Source organism: Camellia sinensis, chromosome 9 (genome assembly GCF_055761805.1).
Source record: "Camellia sinensis isolate YWXY chromosome 9, ASM5576180v1, whole genome shotgun sequence".
NCBI classification, from domain to species: domain Eukaryota; kingdom Viridiplantae; phylum Streptophyta; class Magnoliopsida; order Ericales; family Theaceae; genus Camellia; species Camellia sinensis.
In genome coordinates this window covers 148,202,179-148,218,190 of record NC_138969.1, presented here as the reverse complement: position 1 = coordinate 148,218,190, position 16,012 = coordinate 148,202,179, and the positions used below count along the sequence as shown (strand labels likewise).

Here is a 16,012-nt window from a genome sequence, read left to right as displayed (position 1 = left end):
TAATAGATTTTGCAGCTTCTAAGCACTAATCTTTTAACTTCACGTGATATTTCAATGCACGTTATTATAGTGCATGAAATTTTGCTCCATCCACTCCCAATAATTGGGTAGAAAGCAAAACACTGCTCATACTGGCTACTCGTCTTACACTTAATGACTAATTTATTTAGCTCGTATTTCTTGGATGACGTGACTCTTGAATGTTACTTCATCCAATGATGTAACATTATTTACAAATCAAATTACAAAGTCAATCCGCACAGCTCAATAGTCAAGATCATATACAGATCTATTGAGGGCTTACTAATTTCATAACTCCAAAACTCGCCAATCAAAACTACGTAGTGTGCCGCTAACCGTAGCGCACACATCAAATTTTGTTGTGCCAAACAAGGCAACAAAACCAGGGTGACTTTGAGTCATGTTTCCTTACTTTGGCTCAATTAAGGTCTGACCTAAAGTCTCCAAGACTTTTGCTCATCTAAAGAATAGGATTACATGGTTCACATTTGAACATCTTTACTAAGTCTAGGTCAACCAATTAACTTCCATAAGCTAAGTCAATTTAGAGAGAAATTTACATTGGGATTAATTTGATTAGCATAATATAATTTTGCCACAAAAATCTAAATTAAATAGTGACAATATTACACAAGTCACAAGATTGAAAATCCACTATGTTCGTAAGCATCTCTTGCGCCACAGGTGACAATGATCCAAAATTTAATTTAATTCATGCGCAAAATATTAGTTTCCGAGAGTAAATCTACAAAGATTTCTCTCAACCGAACAACCTCCCACTGATTATGGCATGTCTAGAAGCATAATAAAAAATTTTAATTCCATACAATAGCATCATAATGTAGATCCACAACCAACTCACGCTATGTCACAATTAATAATGGAATTTAAACAAATAACAATTAATCATGCTATTATAATTACAACATATTAGAAACTCTAGGCAAAAAATAACAATATGTTGTATTTAATATTCAAATTATGCCATAACAAAAAGTATATCACATCTGAAATTTTTTGAAAATTTTATGGTATTTTATGGAATTTTAAATATCTAATAAATACACATAAAATTAGAAATAAATATTTCAGAATCTGGTAAAATGAAAAAACCATACCAGTAAATAGTAAACTATAACAGTAGTCTACAATAAAAAATGCAGCCCCAGAAACTTAATCATGCAACACCAGATGCATTTTAAAGCAGAAATAATGAATTATTATTTCAGGAAAAATATTTTTTATTTTCATAAAATTTTGAAAATTTTACAAAAGATAGAAAATTTAATTCTGAGTCTAACGGTACCAACCACACTTAAAACAAAGCTATAACGAATTAATTATGACCATTTAACGCGATTCAGAATTTAAAACAAAACAAACAGTGCCTTAATACCAGCAGCCAAGCCAGCCAAGCCGCGGAGGAAAAACGGCGCGACTCAGCGCACGGCTCAGCAGACGGCTCAGCTCACGGCGCAGCATACGGCTAAGCTCACGGCGCAGCACAAGGCTCAACGCGTGGCTCAATGCCCGGCGCGCGCGTGAAAACGTGGACAGCGCGCGCATGGCAGCGCGTCTCAGCGCGTTGTAGCGCGTGCCCGCCGCTGACGGCGTCATCTGGCGCATGACGGCTCAGCTCACAGTGTTTTCTGGTCCAATTTCGATACTCCTGAACTCCATTTTCCAAAATAAATACATTTATGGCATTAAAAATGACATTTAATGAACATAAAAATGAAGTATTTTATGCTCTTAATCTAATGAGAGTGAACATCTTCCTCCTTTAGGAATATTCATTCATATATCATGAATATAAGGACAAAAATACCCACATTAGCTTTGATACCAATGTAAATCATAAAGTATTATAACGCAACGGGAAAAACATTTAGATCATACCTTTAGGTGATAGAACCTCGTGGGTAAATCACGTGCTTCCAGAATCCAAACAACGAACCCAGCAGTGGAGTGATACTACAAAATGAGTATCACCCACACAAGTCACAGTGCAAAATGGCTTGATCGTTGTTTAATGGGAGAGAGTCAGAGAGAGAGTCTGGAAAAAAAGGTTATGGGTAAAAACCACATAACGTATCTGATATACGTATCTGATATATCAATATATTATCTAAAATATATAATCAGATATATAACAACCAATATCTATCTATCCATCTATCCATATCTATTGATATGATAGATATAGATATCCTGAATGGTTATTGTCATAACCCAGAAACCCGCCCCTAAAGGTTTGGGCATGACCTAAGCAAAAACTGACATAAAAATTGATGTACACACCGTACGGGGCCTTATCGGAAGCATAAAATATTAATATAACATAATTACAAGCATACTCCATTGAGCTACTCCTAATATGCCAGGATCTCATGCATTACATACGCCATCAAAAGCGGATAAAGTTTAAAACTATATCCTTGAATATCGTGTACAAACACATACATTTACAGTCCTAGCCTGATAATTGGGCATAACAAAAGGAATATGAGAGTTATGTACAACGTCCATAGGTGGCTCTCAAAAAGTAGACCCGTATCTTAGCAGCTTCCCAAAAATAAATGGCCTGGTATAGGGCCTGGACGTGTAAAGGTTGACAAAAGGGACAGCGTCGAAGTTAGGACTGACCCCCTGACTGGTAACCTACAGAAACAGACATAATGGAGAATGAGCCGGGCTCAATGAGCAGTAATACATAATGAAAGACGTCCGACTTGAAACTTAAATACATCAATACATAAAAAGATGCAGCATGCACATGATTTGTCTGATTCTGCGTTTAGCTCATAATGGCCCTAGGCCTATTCCCGTGACATAAGCATGTGGCTATAAGCCCTTGAAACATGATGGCACGAAGCCCTTGAACGTATGGCATGAGGCCCTTGTATTACACTTGAAAATTGTGGCGCGAGGCCCTTGAAAATGCACTTGAAACTTGTGGCACATGGCCCTTGAAAATGCACTTGAAACTTGTGGCACATGGCCCTTGAAAATGCACTTGAAACTTGTGAATGCTTTTCTTTACATGCTTTAATACCAACATATCTTAAACATGCATAAGTACATTACATACTTGAGACAATAACATAATTGCCTTACATGCCTTGAAACATTGACATGATTACATAACATTACATAGGTACTACTACTCACAGTGTTGAGGTGGCGTGTTGCTTCCTTCTGGAATGTGCCCTGCACACAATTAATACATTAGTTTCTTTTTTTATAAAGTATTTCCTGAGTCTTACACCTTGCATGCTTACAACCGCTTTAAAATCATCTGTAAAATATTCTAAAAATACCAGAGAAGCAAGCACTCAAAACTGAACAAACATTTAATTTTTCCTGAAAATGAGTCCCCCGCTCGAGCGCCACTTTGGCCGCTCGAGCGGACTGTAAAATACACAAAACTGTTGAGAGGTGGTTTTTCCCGCTCGAGCGGGCTTTCCGCCGCTCGAGCGGACCAAGCGGATTCTGCAAATTCTGAACCTCCATTCGAGTCCCAACCTGGTATTCACTCCATTTTTACATGCAACCTAAGGTTAGGTTAATGCAATATTCCCACCTAACATCACTATAAGATGGATTCTACCTTGAGTATAGTAAATTAACCAAGATTAGAAGCTTCAACAAACCATCTCTCTCCCTAATTCCATTCTTGGATTCAAGTTCTTCATATCCTTGAAACATAACACATGATATATGCATAATTCCATGAAGTGATGATAGAAAACCATAGATTGAAGTATACTTTCATACCACACCCAATCTAGATGCCTAAGCAACCGATTGAGAGAAACCCTCATTAACCAAGCATGAATTAGACATGAATCAAACATACACATCAATTACAACTCCAAATGACCATAATAAGAAGAACTTGAGCTTACCTTGAATTTAATTCTACACCTCTAACAATTGGTCAAGCTTTCTTGTTGAATCCCTTCTCCCCCAATTTCTCTTCTTCACTTTCTCTTCTTTTCTCCCCCAAAATGGTGTTCACGTTTGTTTGATCAAGGTTTATTAAGTCTTAGATATATATATATATATATATATATCCATTTATAAGTAAGGCATATATGACAAAAGTGAATCGTTTAATCTTTCCAAAATTAAAATTTCGCGAACATGCTTAATATTACCTAAAAATTATGCTGATTACGGATATATAATCAATTCCAGCTAATTAAGCTGTTAAGGCTTCCAATTTCTAATTCAAACGTGTTAATGGTGACAGATAGTTTCCTTGTGAGACAGATAGACATTCATAGACATGGATTTCACTTCCTTAATCATAAATTATTATTTTTTTTTCACGGAACTACACAGTAAGCATTTAAAAGTACCAATCGAGGACTAAGAATATAACAGAAATCATGTGCGAGGGTCGGGTTATTACACTCTCCCCCCCTTAAATAAGTTTGGTCCTCCAAACTTGGGTTACCTTAGGGTTGGAACAGGTGTGGGTATTGATGTTGCATTTCTTCTTCTCTTTCCCATGTTGCGTCGATCCCGTAATGTTCTTGCCACTCAACTTTTACCATTGGAATTTCACGGGTTCGTAATTGTTTTACTTGTCGGTCCAAAATACGAATTGGTCTTTCCTCATAAATCAACTTGTCGTTCAACTCAATTTGATGGTAGTCAATCACATGTGACAGATCCGGAAGGTACCCACGAAGCATAGAGACATGAAACACGTTATGCACTTGACTTATACGTGGTGGAAGGGCAACTCGGTAAGCTACCGGACCCACTTTTTCCAGAATTTGAAAAGGACCGACATACCGGGGTGTCAACTTACCTTTCTTTCCGAATCTTGGGTACCCTTTTATCGGAGTGACTTTCACTAAAACATAGCTATCCACGTCAAATTCCAAATCTCGCTGTCGGTTATCAACATAGCTTTTCTACCGACTTTGATCAGTTTTCAACCTTTCCCGTATAACATGAACTTTTTCAGTGGTCAACTGAACAATTTCAGGCCCTAATAAGGATCTATCTCCAACTTCAGCCCAGCACACGGGGGAACGGCATGGTCTTCCATACAAAGCTTCATAAGGTGCCATGTCTACGCTCGAATGGTAACTATTATTATACGCAAATTCTATCAACGGGAGATGGGTTTCCCAACTGTCTTGAAAATCTAGTACACACATTCGGAGCATATCCTCAAGGGTCTGTATCGTCCTCTCGGATTGACCGTCGGTCTGAGGGTGGAAAGCCGTGCTGAACTTTAATTCTGTACCCATTGCTTCCTGTAAGCTTTGCCAGAATCTAGAAACAAACTTAGGATCTCTGTCTGACACAATTGAGACCGGAACACCATGAAGCCTCACAATTTCATTTACATAAATCTCTGCTAATTTATCTGCATTATACTGAGTTTTTACTGGCAGAAAGTGGGTGGACTTAGTTAATCGGTCCACAATGACCCAAATTGAATTCATACCTCGAGGAGTCCGTGGCAACCCCATAACAAAATCCATAGTCAAATGTTCCCATTTCCATTCTGGGATGGGAAGAGGTTGCAATAATCCGGCAAGTCTTTGATGCTCCGTTTTTACTTGTTGGCATTGTAAACACTTAGAAACAAACTCCGCAATCTCCTTCTTCATACGTGGCCACCAAAAATTCTGCTTTAAATCTCGGTACATTTTAGTACTCCCTGGATGCATTGAGAACCTTGAGCTATGCGCGTCTTCCATCAATTTTTATTTAAGACTCATCACATTGGGAACACATAGTCGGTTTTGAAATTTGAGCACTGAATCTACCACACCGAATCCCGATTTTGGTTTTGTTTCGAACTCATCATGTATCTTCCTCAAAGTTTCATCTTCCATTTGGTGCACTTTAATCTCTTCAAGTAAGGTTGGTTGTGCTACTATCGTTGCTATTAGGGCTTTTTGACCATGTAACACAAGGTTCAATTCCACCTTATCCAATTCAATTGCCAAGTCCTTTTGTCCTGTAACCATACTCGTCATATCTGCCAAAATCCCCATATTTTTCCGACTGAGCGCATCTGCAACTGTGTTGGCTTTACCAGGATGATAATGAATCTTCAGGTCATAATCTTTCAAAAGTTTCAACCACCGTCGTTGCCGCATATTTAATTCTTTCTGAGTAAAAAGATACTTGAGACTTTTATGATCAGTGTATACCTCACAGGTGCTACCATACAAATAATGTCTCCATATCTTTAAAGCAAAGACTACTGCTGCTAGCTCCAGATCATGCGTGGGATAATTCTTCTCATGGAGTTTCAGCTGTCTAGATGCATAGGCGATGACTCTTCCGTTTTGCATAAGTACGCAACCAAGCCCTTTGTGCGAAGCGTCACTGTAGATTACAAATCCTTCTGTACCGGATGGTAAGGCCAAAACTGGTGCTGTTGTCAACCTTGTCTTCAATTCCTGGAAAGCAGATTCTCGTTCTTCTGACCATTCGAATGCAACTCCCTTTCGTATTAGTTGTGTAAGTGGCACAGCAATTTTAGAAAAATCTTGAACAAATCTCCTATAATAACCAGCTAACCCCATAAAACTACGCACCTCAGTCACATCAGTAGGAGTTGGCCAATTTACGATTGCCTCAATCTTGTGTGGATCAACAGAAACTCCTTCCTTTGTGATGATATGCCCCAGAAATGCCACTTCTAGTAGCCAGAATTCACATTTGTTCAGCTTTGCATACAATTTCTTTTCCCGGAGGGTTTGAAGGATCACCCGAAGATGATTCTCATGAGCATCTGCATTCTTCGAATAGATGAGAATATCATCAATAAAGACCACTACAAAATCATCCAAATAGGGCTTGAAAACGCGGTTCATCAAATCCATGAAAGTTGCTGGCGCGTTAGTAACTCCGAATGGCATAACCAAAAATTCATAATGACCATACCGGGTTTGAAAAGCTGTCTTCTCAATATCATCAGCCTTGACCTTTAATTGATGGTACCCAGACCGTAGATCAATCTTGGAAAAGACTTGTGCCCCATGCAGCTGGTCAAATAGGTCATCAATCCTTGGTAATGGATACTTATTCTTGATTGTGACTTTATTAAGTTCCCTATAGTCAATACAAAGCCGGAGTGTTCCATCCTTCTTCTTTACAAACAGAACCGGTGCACCCCACGGAGACACACTCGGACGAATGAACCCATTTTCCAATAAATCTTGCAACGGCACTTTCAATTCCTTCATCTCAACTGGCGACATTCTATACGGAGTCTTTGATATGGGTTGAGTTCCCGGTGCTACTTCAATGGTAAACTCAATTTCACGGTCTATCAACTGCCCTGGTAATTCTTCAGGAAAGACGTCCGGAAATTCACACACAATTGGGATCATGTCAACAGTTCCATTCACTATTTGTCCCTCCAAAACACTGCATAAATACCCCTGACACCCCTTTTGAATTAATTTACATGCCTTTGCTGCCGAGATCAAATAAGGTGGAGAAATTACTCCATGCCCCTGTAAGGTAGACTCTACTTGTCCCGGAGGGTGGAAACTGACTCGTTTAGTTAGACAATCTGTCGTTGCACCATATTCACCCAACCAATCCATTCCCAAAATAATATCAAAATAAGTCATGTCGAGAGGTAACAGATTGGCATAAACCCGGACATCCCCAAGCTCGAGTTCGCAACCACAATAAACAGAAGCACAAAGCACAGAATCTCCCATAGGTGAAGATACACGTAACATATAAGACAACGTTTCTTCGGTTTTATCTAAGTTTTGTGCAAATAATTTTGACACAAAGGAATGAGTAGAGCCAGAGTCAAATAAGATAGAAGTAGAATGACCGTGAACCATAAATGTACCTGACACCACTGTTGCTGCATTCTGCATATCTCCTGGAACCAATGCAAACACTCTGCCTTGTCTCGCTATGTCTTTATTGTTGTTAGGTTTGACCGGTGCCTTGGTGTTAGTAGTTGGTGTAGACCCTGCTGAGCTAGTAGCAGCCCTGTTACCATTTCGTTGATTCCTCTGAGGGCAATCCTTTATCAAATGACTTGTTTTTCCGCACTGATAACATGCTCCAGACTTCCATTGGCATATCCCATGATGCCTCTTTCCACATTCCGAACAAACAGGAATTGTACCCTGATTAGGGGCAGAAGTATTCGAAGTCCCTAAGTTTTGTTTCTTGTTTGGTGGAGTAGCCGCTCCCTTTGACCATTGATTATTTTGCCTCTTTCCTTTCCATTCGGCAATCCGATTTTGAACAGCAAGGTTTCCTTCCGCTATAATAGCCCTCTCCAGCACATCTACGTAGGTAGGCAACTTTAACATATTAACTCGATCCAAGATAGCACCCCGTAAGCCCCCTTCAAATTTTCGTGCCTTCTTATAGTCCGTGTCCACCATATGCGGTGCAAACCGGGCTAACTCTGCAAATTGGGCCTCATATTCAGCAACAGTCTTGTTCCCTTGTCTGAGCATTTCAAATTCGGTCACCTTTTTGTCCCGCATGCTTTGGGGAAAATATTTATCATAAAACAGCCCCAAAAATCTGTCCCATGTTAACTCTGGATGGATTGTTCTCGTTAGCATCCACCACCTCCGTGCCTCGTCCTCAAGAGTGAAGGCAGCTAGTTGTACCTTTTGAGCTTCGGTGCAGGGAAAGACTTCAAATAACTTCTCTATGCCTAAAACCCAGGTCTCAGCTTTCATCGGTTCTATTCCTCCCTTGAAAGTTGGCGGTTTCATCTTTTTAAACTCCTTAGTAAGAGTGATAGTTCGGTCTTCAGCGTGAAAATCTTGCACTACAGGTGGGGGTACTGGTGGTGGTGGCGGTTGTTGGTGAGGCTGTTGCTGTTGTTGCCGTAAAGTCTCTGCCATTTCCATAAGCATCCTTTCCATCCTATCCAATCGTGCTGAGGTGGCATCTTCCACATCTTCGGTCCTCGTTCTCACCATGATCTACACAACAATTAATTTAAATACTATTGACATAATGCTACATGGTTAGTATTATCAGAGTATACTTAATGTTGCCATCAAACTTGTCTTACATTTTTAGGATGTCATGCATAAGGCCTAAATCCTTTCTAGACACCCTACAGCTCAATGGATCCGTGTGTGAGATAGCAACTCGTGCTCTGATACCACTGTCACAACCCAGAAACCCGCCCCTAAAGGTTTGGGCATGACTTAAGCAAAAACTGACATAAAAATTGATGTACACACCGTACGAGGCCTTATCGGAAGCATAAAATATTAATATAACATAATTACAAGCATACTCCATTGAGCTACTCCTAATATGCCAGGATCTCATGCATTACATACGCCATCAAAAGCGGATAAAGTTTAAAACTATATCCTTGAATATCGTGTACAAACACATACATTTACAGTCCTAGCCCGATAATTGGGCATAACAAAAGGAATATGAGAGTTATGTACAACGTTCAAAGGTGGCTCTCAAAAAGTAGACCCGTATCTTAGCAGCTTCCCAAAAACAAATGGCCTGGTGTAGGGCCTGGACGTGTAAAGGTTGACAAAAGGGACAGCGTCGAAGTTAGGACTGACCCCCTGACTGGTAACCTACAGAAACAAACATAATGGTGAATGAGCCAGGCTCAATGAGCAGTAATACATAATGAAAGACGTCCGACTTGAAACTTAAATACATCAATACATAAAAAGATGCAGCATGCACATGATTTGTCTGATTCTGCGTTTAGCTCATAATGGCCCTAGGCCTATTCCCGTGACATAAGCATGTGGCTATAAGCCCTTGAAACATGATGGCACGAAGCCCTTGAACGTATGGCACGAGGCCCTTGTATTACACTTGAAACTTGTGGCGCGAGGCCCTTGAAAATGCACTTGAAACTTGTGGCACATGGCCCTTGAAAATGCACTTGAAACTTGTGAATGCTTTTCTTTACATGCTTTAATACCAACATATCTTAAACATGCATAAGTACATTACATACTTGAGACATTAACATAATTGCCTTACATGCCTTGAAACATTGACATGATTACATAACATTACATAGGTACTACTACTCACAGTGTTGAGGTGGCGTGTTGCTTGCACACAATTAATACATTAGTTTCTTTTTTTATAAAGCATTTCCTGAGTCTTACACCTTGCATGCTTACAACCGCTTTAAAATCATCTGTAAAATATTCTAAAAATACCAGAGAAGCAAGCACTCAAAACTGAACAAACATTTAATTTTTCCTGAAAATGAGTCCCCCGCTCGAGCGCCACTTTGGCCGCTCGAGCGGACTGTAAAATACACAAAACTGCTGAGAGGTGGTTTTTCCCGCTCGAGCGGGCTTTCCGCCGCTCGAGCGGACCAAGCGAATTCTGCAAATTCTGAACCTCCATTCGAGTCCCAACCTGGTATTCACTCCATTTTTACATGCAACCTAAGGTTAGGTTAATGCAATATTCCCACGTAACATCACTATAACATGGATTCTACCTTGAGTATAGTAAATTAACCAAGATTAGAAGCTTCAACAAACCATCTCTCTCCCTAATTCCATTCTTGGATTCAAGTTCTTCATATCCTTGAAACATAACACATGATATATGCATAATTCCATGAAGTGATGATAGAAAACCATAGATTGAAGTATACTTTCATACCACACCCAATCTAGATGCCTAAGCAACCGATTGAGAGAAACCCTCATTAACCAAGCATGAATTAGACATGAATCAAACATACACATCAATTACAACTCCAAATGACCATAATAAGAAGAACTTGAGCTTACCTTGAATTTAATTCTACACCTCTAACAATTGGTCAAGCTTTCTTGTTGAATCCCTTCTCCTCCAATTTCTCTTCTTCACTTTCTCTTCTTTTCTCCCCCAAAATGGTGTTCACGTTTGTTTGATCAAGGTTTATTAAGTCTTAGATATATATATATATATATATATCCATTTATAAGTAAGGCATATAGGACAAAAGTGAATCGTTTAATCTTTCCAAAATTAAAATTTCGCGAACATGCTTAATATTACCTAAAAATTATGCTGATTACGGATATATAATCAATTTCAGCTAATTAAGCTGTTAAGGCTTCCAATTTCTAATTCAAACGTGTTAATGGTGACAGATAGTTTCCTTGTGAGACAGATAGACATTCATAGACATGGATTTCACTTCCTTAATCATAATTTTTTTTTTTTCACGGAACTACGCAGTAAGCATTTAAAAGTAACAATCGAGGACTAAGAATATAACAGAAATCATGTGCGAGGGTCGGGTTATTACAGTTATCCAAATAAGTTTTGAATTAAAATTCAAACTTACATGGATAAGGTTCAAAAGGTTCAGGTTCAAAAGGTGCAAAGGGTCATGCCACGTGGGTGCCCAATTTCGAATAATTTTCTCTTCTTTAACCTGCCAATCTCGGTTGGCTTGAGACACAACCAAATTCGAATCCCCGATGGCATGCAACCTTTTTGCCTCTAGTTCCAGGGTAGCTTCTAAACCAGTGATACACGCCTCATACTCTGCTTCGTTGTTAGATACTTTGAACAGGAGTTTGAAGGCTAAGAATATATGGGAGTCATCAGGTGCTATTAGTAACACACCGATCCCATAACCGTATTGATTGGCTGCTCCGTCAAAGTACATTGTCTACATTCTCTCTTCTATTTGTAGAATATCTTCATCTGGGAAAAGGTACTCCACCGCTTCATCCCCCTCTACTGGGGGATCTGCCAGAAATTCTGCTACAGCTCTCCATTTAACAGACTTGCATGTAACATATGTAAGATCAAATTCGGAGGGAAGAAGCAACCAATGGGCTAGCCTACCCGCAAGCGCTAGTTTCTCAAAGAGATATTTAATGGGATCTAATCTCGAAACCAAGATTATGGAGTGAGCTAACAAGTAGTGCCTCAACTTTCGGGTAGCCCATACCAACGCTAAACAAGATTTCTCAAGGGAAGTGTAACGGGTCTCGTAATCCATCATTTTCTTGCTCAAGTAGTAAACAACTTTCTCCGCTTTGGCATTCGACTCTTGAGCTAACATACACCCCATGGTTGAGTTTGTCACTGACAGGTACAAGATCAGCGGCTTTCCCGATTATGGCGGTGATAACACATGCGGATTCTGTAGGTACTGCTTGACCTGTTCAAAAGCGAACTAACAGCAATCATCCCATTGGAACTTCTTTCCGTTCTTCAGGAGACCAAATAGTGGATCATAAGTCAAGGTTAGTTTTGAAATAAACTGCCTTATGAATTATACTTTACCCAGAAAGCCACGTACCTGCTTTTTAGTCCTTGGTGGTGGCATTTCTAAGATGGCCTTGATTTTGGAAGGATCTACCTCAACTCTTCTCTGTGTGATTAAGAATCCCAGCATTTTTCCCGTTGTTACGCCGAAAGTGCATTTTTGCGAGTTCAACCTCAATTTATACTCTCTGATCTGCTGAAAGAATTTCTCCAAGGCGGTGTAGTGGCCTTCTCGATCTTTGGACTTGATAATCATATCATCCACATACACCTCAACCTCTTTGTGGATCATGTCATGCAAAATGGTAGTTGTAGCCCTCTGATAAGTGGCCCCAGCATTCTTCAGCCCAAACGACATGACTCGGTAACAATAGGTGCCCCACGGAGTGGTGAAAGCAGTCTTTTCTCTATCCTCGGGTGCCATCATAATCTGGTTATACCCGAAAAATCCATCCATAAACGAGACCAATGCATGGCCCGCGGTGAAGTCTACCAGCTTATCAATATGCGGCAGTGGACTAGCCTTATTCAGATTCTTGAAGTCGACACAGACTCTGATTCTGCCATCCTTCTTCGAAACTGGAACAATATTGGCCAATCATGTTGGATATTCAAATACAAGCAAGAACCCTGCCTCAATTTATTTGGTAACTTCTTCCTTAATCTTCAAAGCCCAATCTGGGCGAACTTTGTGCAGCTTTTGCTTCACTGGCCGGGCCTTAAGGTCAAGAGGGATTCGGTGCTGTACAATCTCAGGATCGATTCCAGGCATGTCTTTGTAGGACCACACAAAAACTTCTTTGAAATTTTTTAATAAAGCGTTTAAACGCTTGTGTTCCTCCAAAGATAGCGTGGACCCGATCTGGACCAAGCGAGAATCTTCCTCAGTACCCATATAAATTGATACGATTTCATTTGTACAGGGCTTAACACGTCTCCTCATGATCAACCAAATTTTTCAAAACTCGAGGAATTTCTTCTTCTTCATTTATGTCAAAATTTTGAAAATTAAGATCAGTACAACAAACCAAAGGCACAGAGAAGTAGGCAACATTCACAGCATTCCCATTCAAAAATTCTGGATCTTCAGCTACAGTGGACCCAAAGGAAAAGCTAAAAGACGACCTGGATAGGACTTTAGCATCTGGGTTACCATTCCTAGAAGTACCAGACTCAGAGGAACTCGAATCTGACTCCGACTCCATAGACTCAGTGGAATCAGATCTGGACTCACTATCTGATTCAAAACTATTGATGACGCCTTGCTCTAACTTCCAAACCAGGCATGGAGCCTCAGATACATCCACTATAAGATTGGAGAAATCCACTGTTGGGGCATCCCCGATCATTGAGATAGTAAAACTATCTCCCAAGTTGGTAGTCTTAGCTCCTGCAATGGAACGCATCAGTAAGTCAGCCAATACTTTTCCTAACAGCTCATCTTCTTTAATGCCCAAGTTTGCAGTCTTTTCTTGATCCACCCCAATGCTTAGGTTTGCTTGTTCATTTTCCTCTTCTAGTAACTGGGGCTCAAAAAAGATCGCGAACCCTGGATACCTAGTCTTTGTTTCCCAGTCGTACCAAGGTTCCGGGAATCCACAGAATAGGAAATTTTCCCTTTGGTGGACAAAGTGTCCATTCAAGGTTCCCTATATAAGTTTGTGAACTAACTCATACTGCTTTCCAGTCCTCTTTGCTTTCAGCCTCTCTCTTAACTCTTGTCCTTTCCTTTTTTAATCTACAGCGGTAGGCTTGTATCCCAGCCCAAAAGCATAGGGGTCATGACTCAACTTCTTAGCAACAGTACCTCTCTGCCTGCCATTTCGGCCTAGTCCCGACCCGGGCATATGCTCCTGTTTGTTCATCATGTATATAGATTGCACACTCACATAATCTCCATCGTCCTCTACCAGAGAGAAACTGGAAAGGAACACATCTTCTTCCCCATGTATGATCTTCAGTAATGGTACAGTGATTCCTTAGGGAGGATGGATTGCAGAGTTACCATATACAGTGGCAATCCTGCCTTTGAAGGGGTACTTCACTAACTGATGGACTGTTGATGACACAGCCTTCATCTGATAGAGCCAAGGCCTTTCCAGTAATAGGTTGAATGTGGCCGGAACATCCATGACATGAAATTCCACCTCATGTTTGGACGGGCCAATCAGGATATTGCTCCTGAACGTTCCCATGACATCCCGGCTTGTATTATCATAAGCCCGGACAGCTTGGGTCATAGGTGTAAAGTCAATTGGCCTCAAACCGATGGCATAGGTAGTTCTCACTAGGCATACATTGATCACCGACCCGGTATCTACTAATACCACCGGAATCCACTTTTCGACTCACCAAGGTTACATACAAAGGCCTATTGTGGTTGGCGCCTTCGGGAGGCAATTCTTTATCCGTAAAGGATATTACTGGCATAACATCCCCAGAAGTGACCAACAACACCAATTGGTCAGCGGTGGTGTCAATGGGCAGTTTGGTTCAATTCATTGCTTCGAGCAGGGCTTGTCTATGTTCCTGAGATGCCATTATCAGTCCCCAAATGGATATGTCAGCCTGAATCTTCTTAAACTGTTTCAAGACCATGTTCTCCTCCACATCTCTCTCCTTTTCTTTTTCAGCCTCCTTTCCAGAGCTCTCTGGCTAGTCTAACACTGCGGGTTTGAAGTACCGACCACTCTGGGTCATATGATTGATCTCATCGGTATACCAAGTGTCATCTGAGGTATCAGCTTTCCAACCTTCATCAATGTATGCATGACTTAGATCGCTGTCTTCCCACCACTCTCTCAAAGTCATGATCGGACTGGCATCTGGTTCTATCCGGAGCATATTAACATTACGTGCCCTAACATCGTATCATTCTTCTTCTAGCACAGCTTGGGTTTCAACATCCCAGTACTTTCTAAGTTTTCTCAACATCCACTTTCAGTCATTGGAATCCCATTCAACTTTTCTGGTTATTTGGGCATCACCCACTGTTGTTTCAGGTTCTTTTTTTCCTTTTCCTTTGCCTTGTTACAGAGTTATCTTTGCTTGGATTTCCTCTGTCCTTTCCTTTTAAAATTGTTCCAGTGCATGTTCCTTCTCAGTAAGAGGTGTAGCCTCAGCCTTACCCTTAACAGCAATTTTCTCTTTTTTCTCGGTCTCTCATGTCTGTTCCTCCACATCGGACTCTTCCTCACTTAACTACCCATTGCTAGTTTCTAGTTGGCTCGGGTCCTACCACCCCATCTGTACACAACTTGTGTCTTCTTCCTCGAAGAAGTAAAGATCCTCCAGATCCTCTTCTAATTCTGCCAGATCCTCCTCTAGGTTTGCTAAGTCATGTAGGCCTTACTCAAGCCACTCATTCTGATTCTGTGCCATTCGGTCTTCCCCGATAGCATTAATGTTAAGAAAATCCGACAGTATGACCACGGGTTTTGGCTGATCGATGGCCACAATGTATAAACTGGGATTGTACTCCTCTGCGAGCAAGACCCCCTTCTCTATGACACAGGTATTAGGCGACCCTATCTTCAGTGCATTCTTCTCTTTCTCCATTTCTACTGCCACGAGCCTGGGTGGGGTTTGTGGTGTTAAATCCATCATGCACGTGTTTGTGCCTTCTGGAATGACCACCTCCGGTTTTGGTAGTTGGTATGAGGTAATGTATATGGTGGGGTTGAAGGTGGGTGGTAGTGTATAGATGTGGTTAATGTTTCCGGGTGGGGGGACTTGG

At 40.7% G+C, this 16,012-nt stretch overlaps 1 protein-coding gene across 1 annotated transcript; it reads right to left on the bottom strand.

The window, feature by feature from the left end:
• Positions 1–5,753: 5,753 nt before the first annotated feature.
• LOC145799811 (uncharacterized) lies at positions 5,754–14,516 on the bottom strand. The gene is made up of 5 exons (XM_082889441.1): positions 14,282–14,516; positions 13,305–13,666; positions 7,162–8,978; positions 6,739–7,068; positions 5,754–6,588 (listed from the first exon to the last, which is right to left on the bottom strand). Exons 1-5 carry the CDS (start codon positions 14,514–14,516, stop codon positions 5,754–5,756), a joined length of 3,579 nt encoding a protein of 1,192 aa, XP_082745567.1.
• Between the last annotated feature and the right edge of the window lie 1,496 nt (positions 14,517–16,012).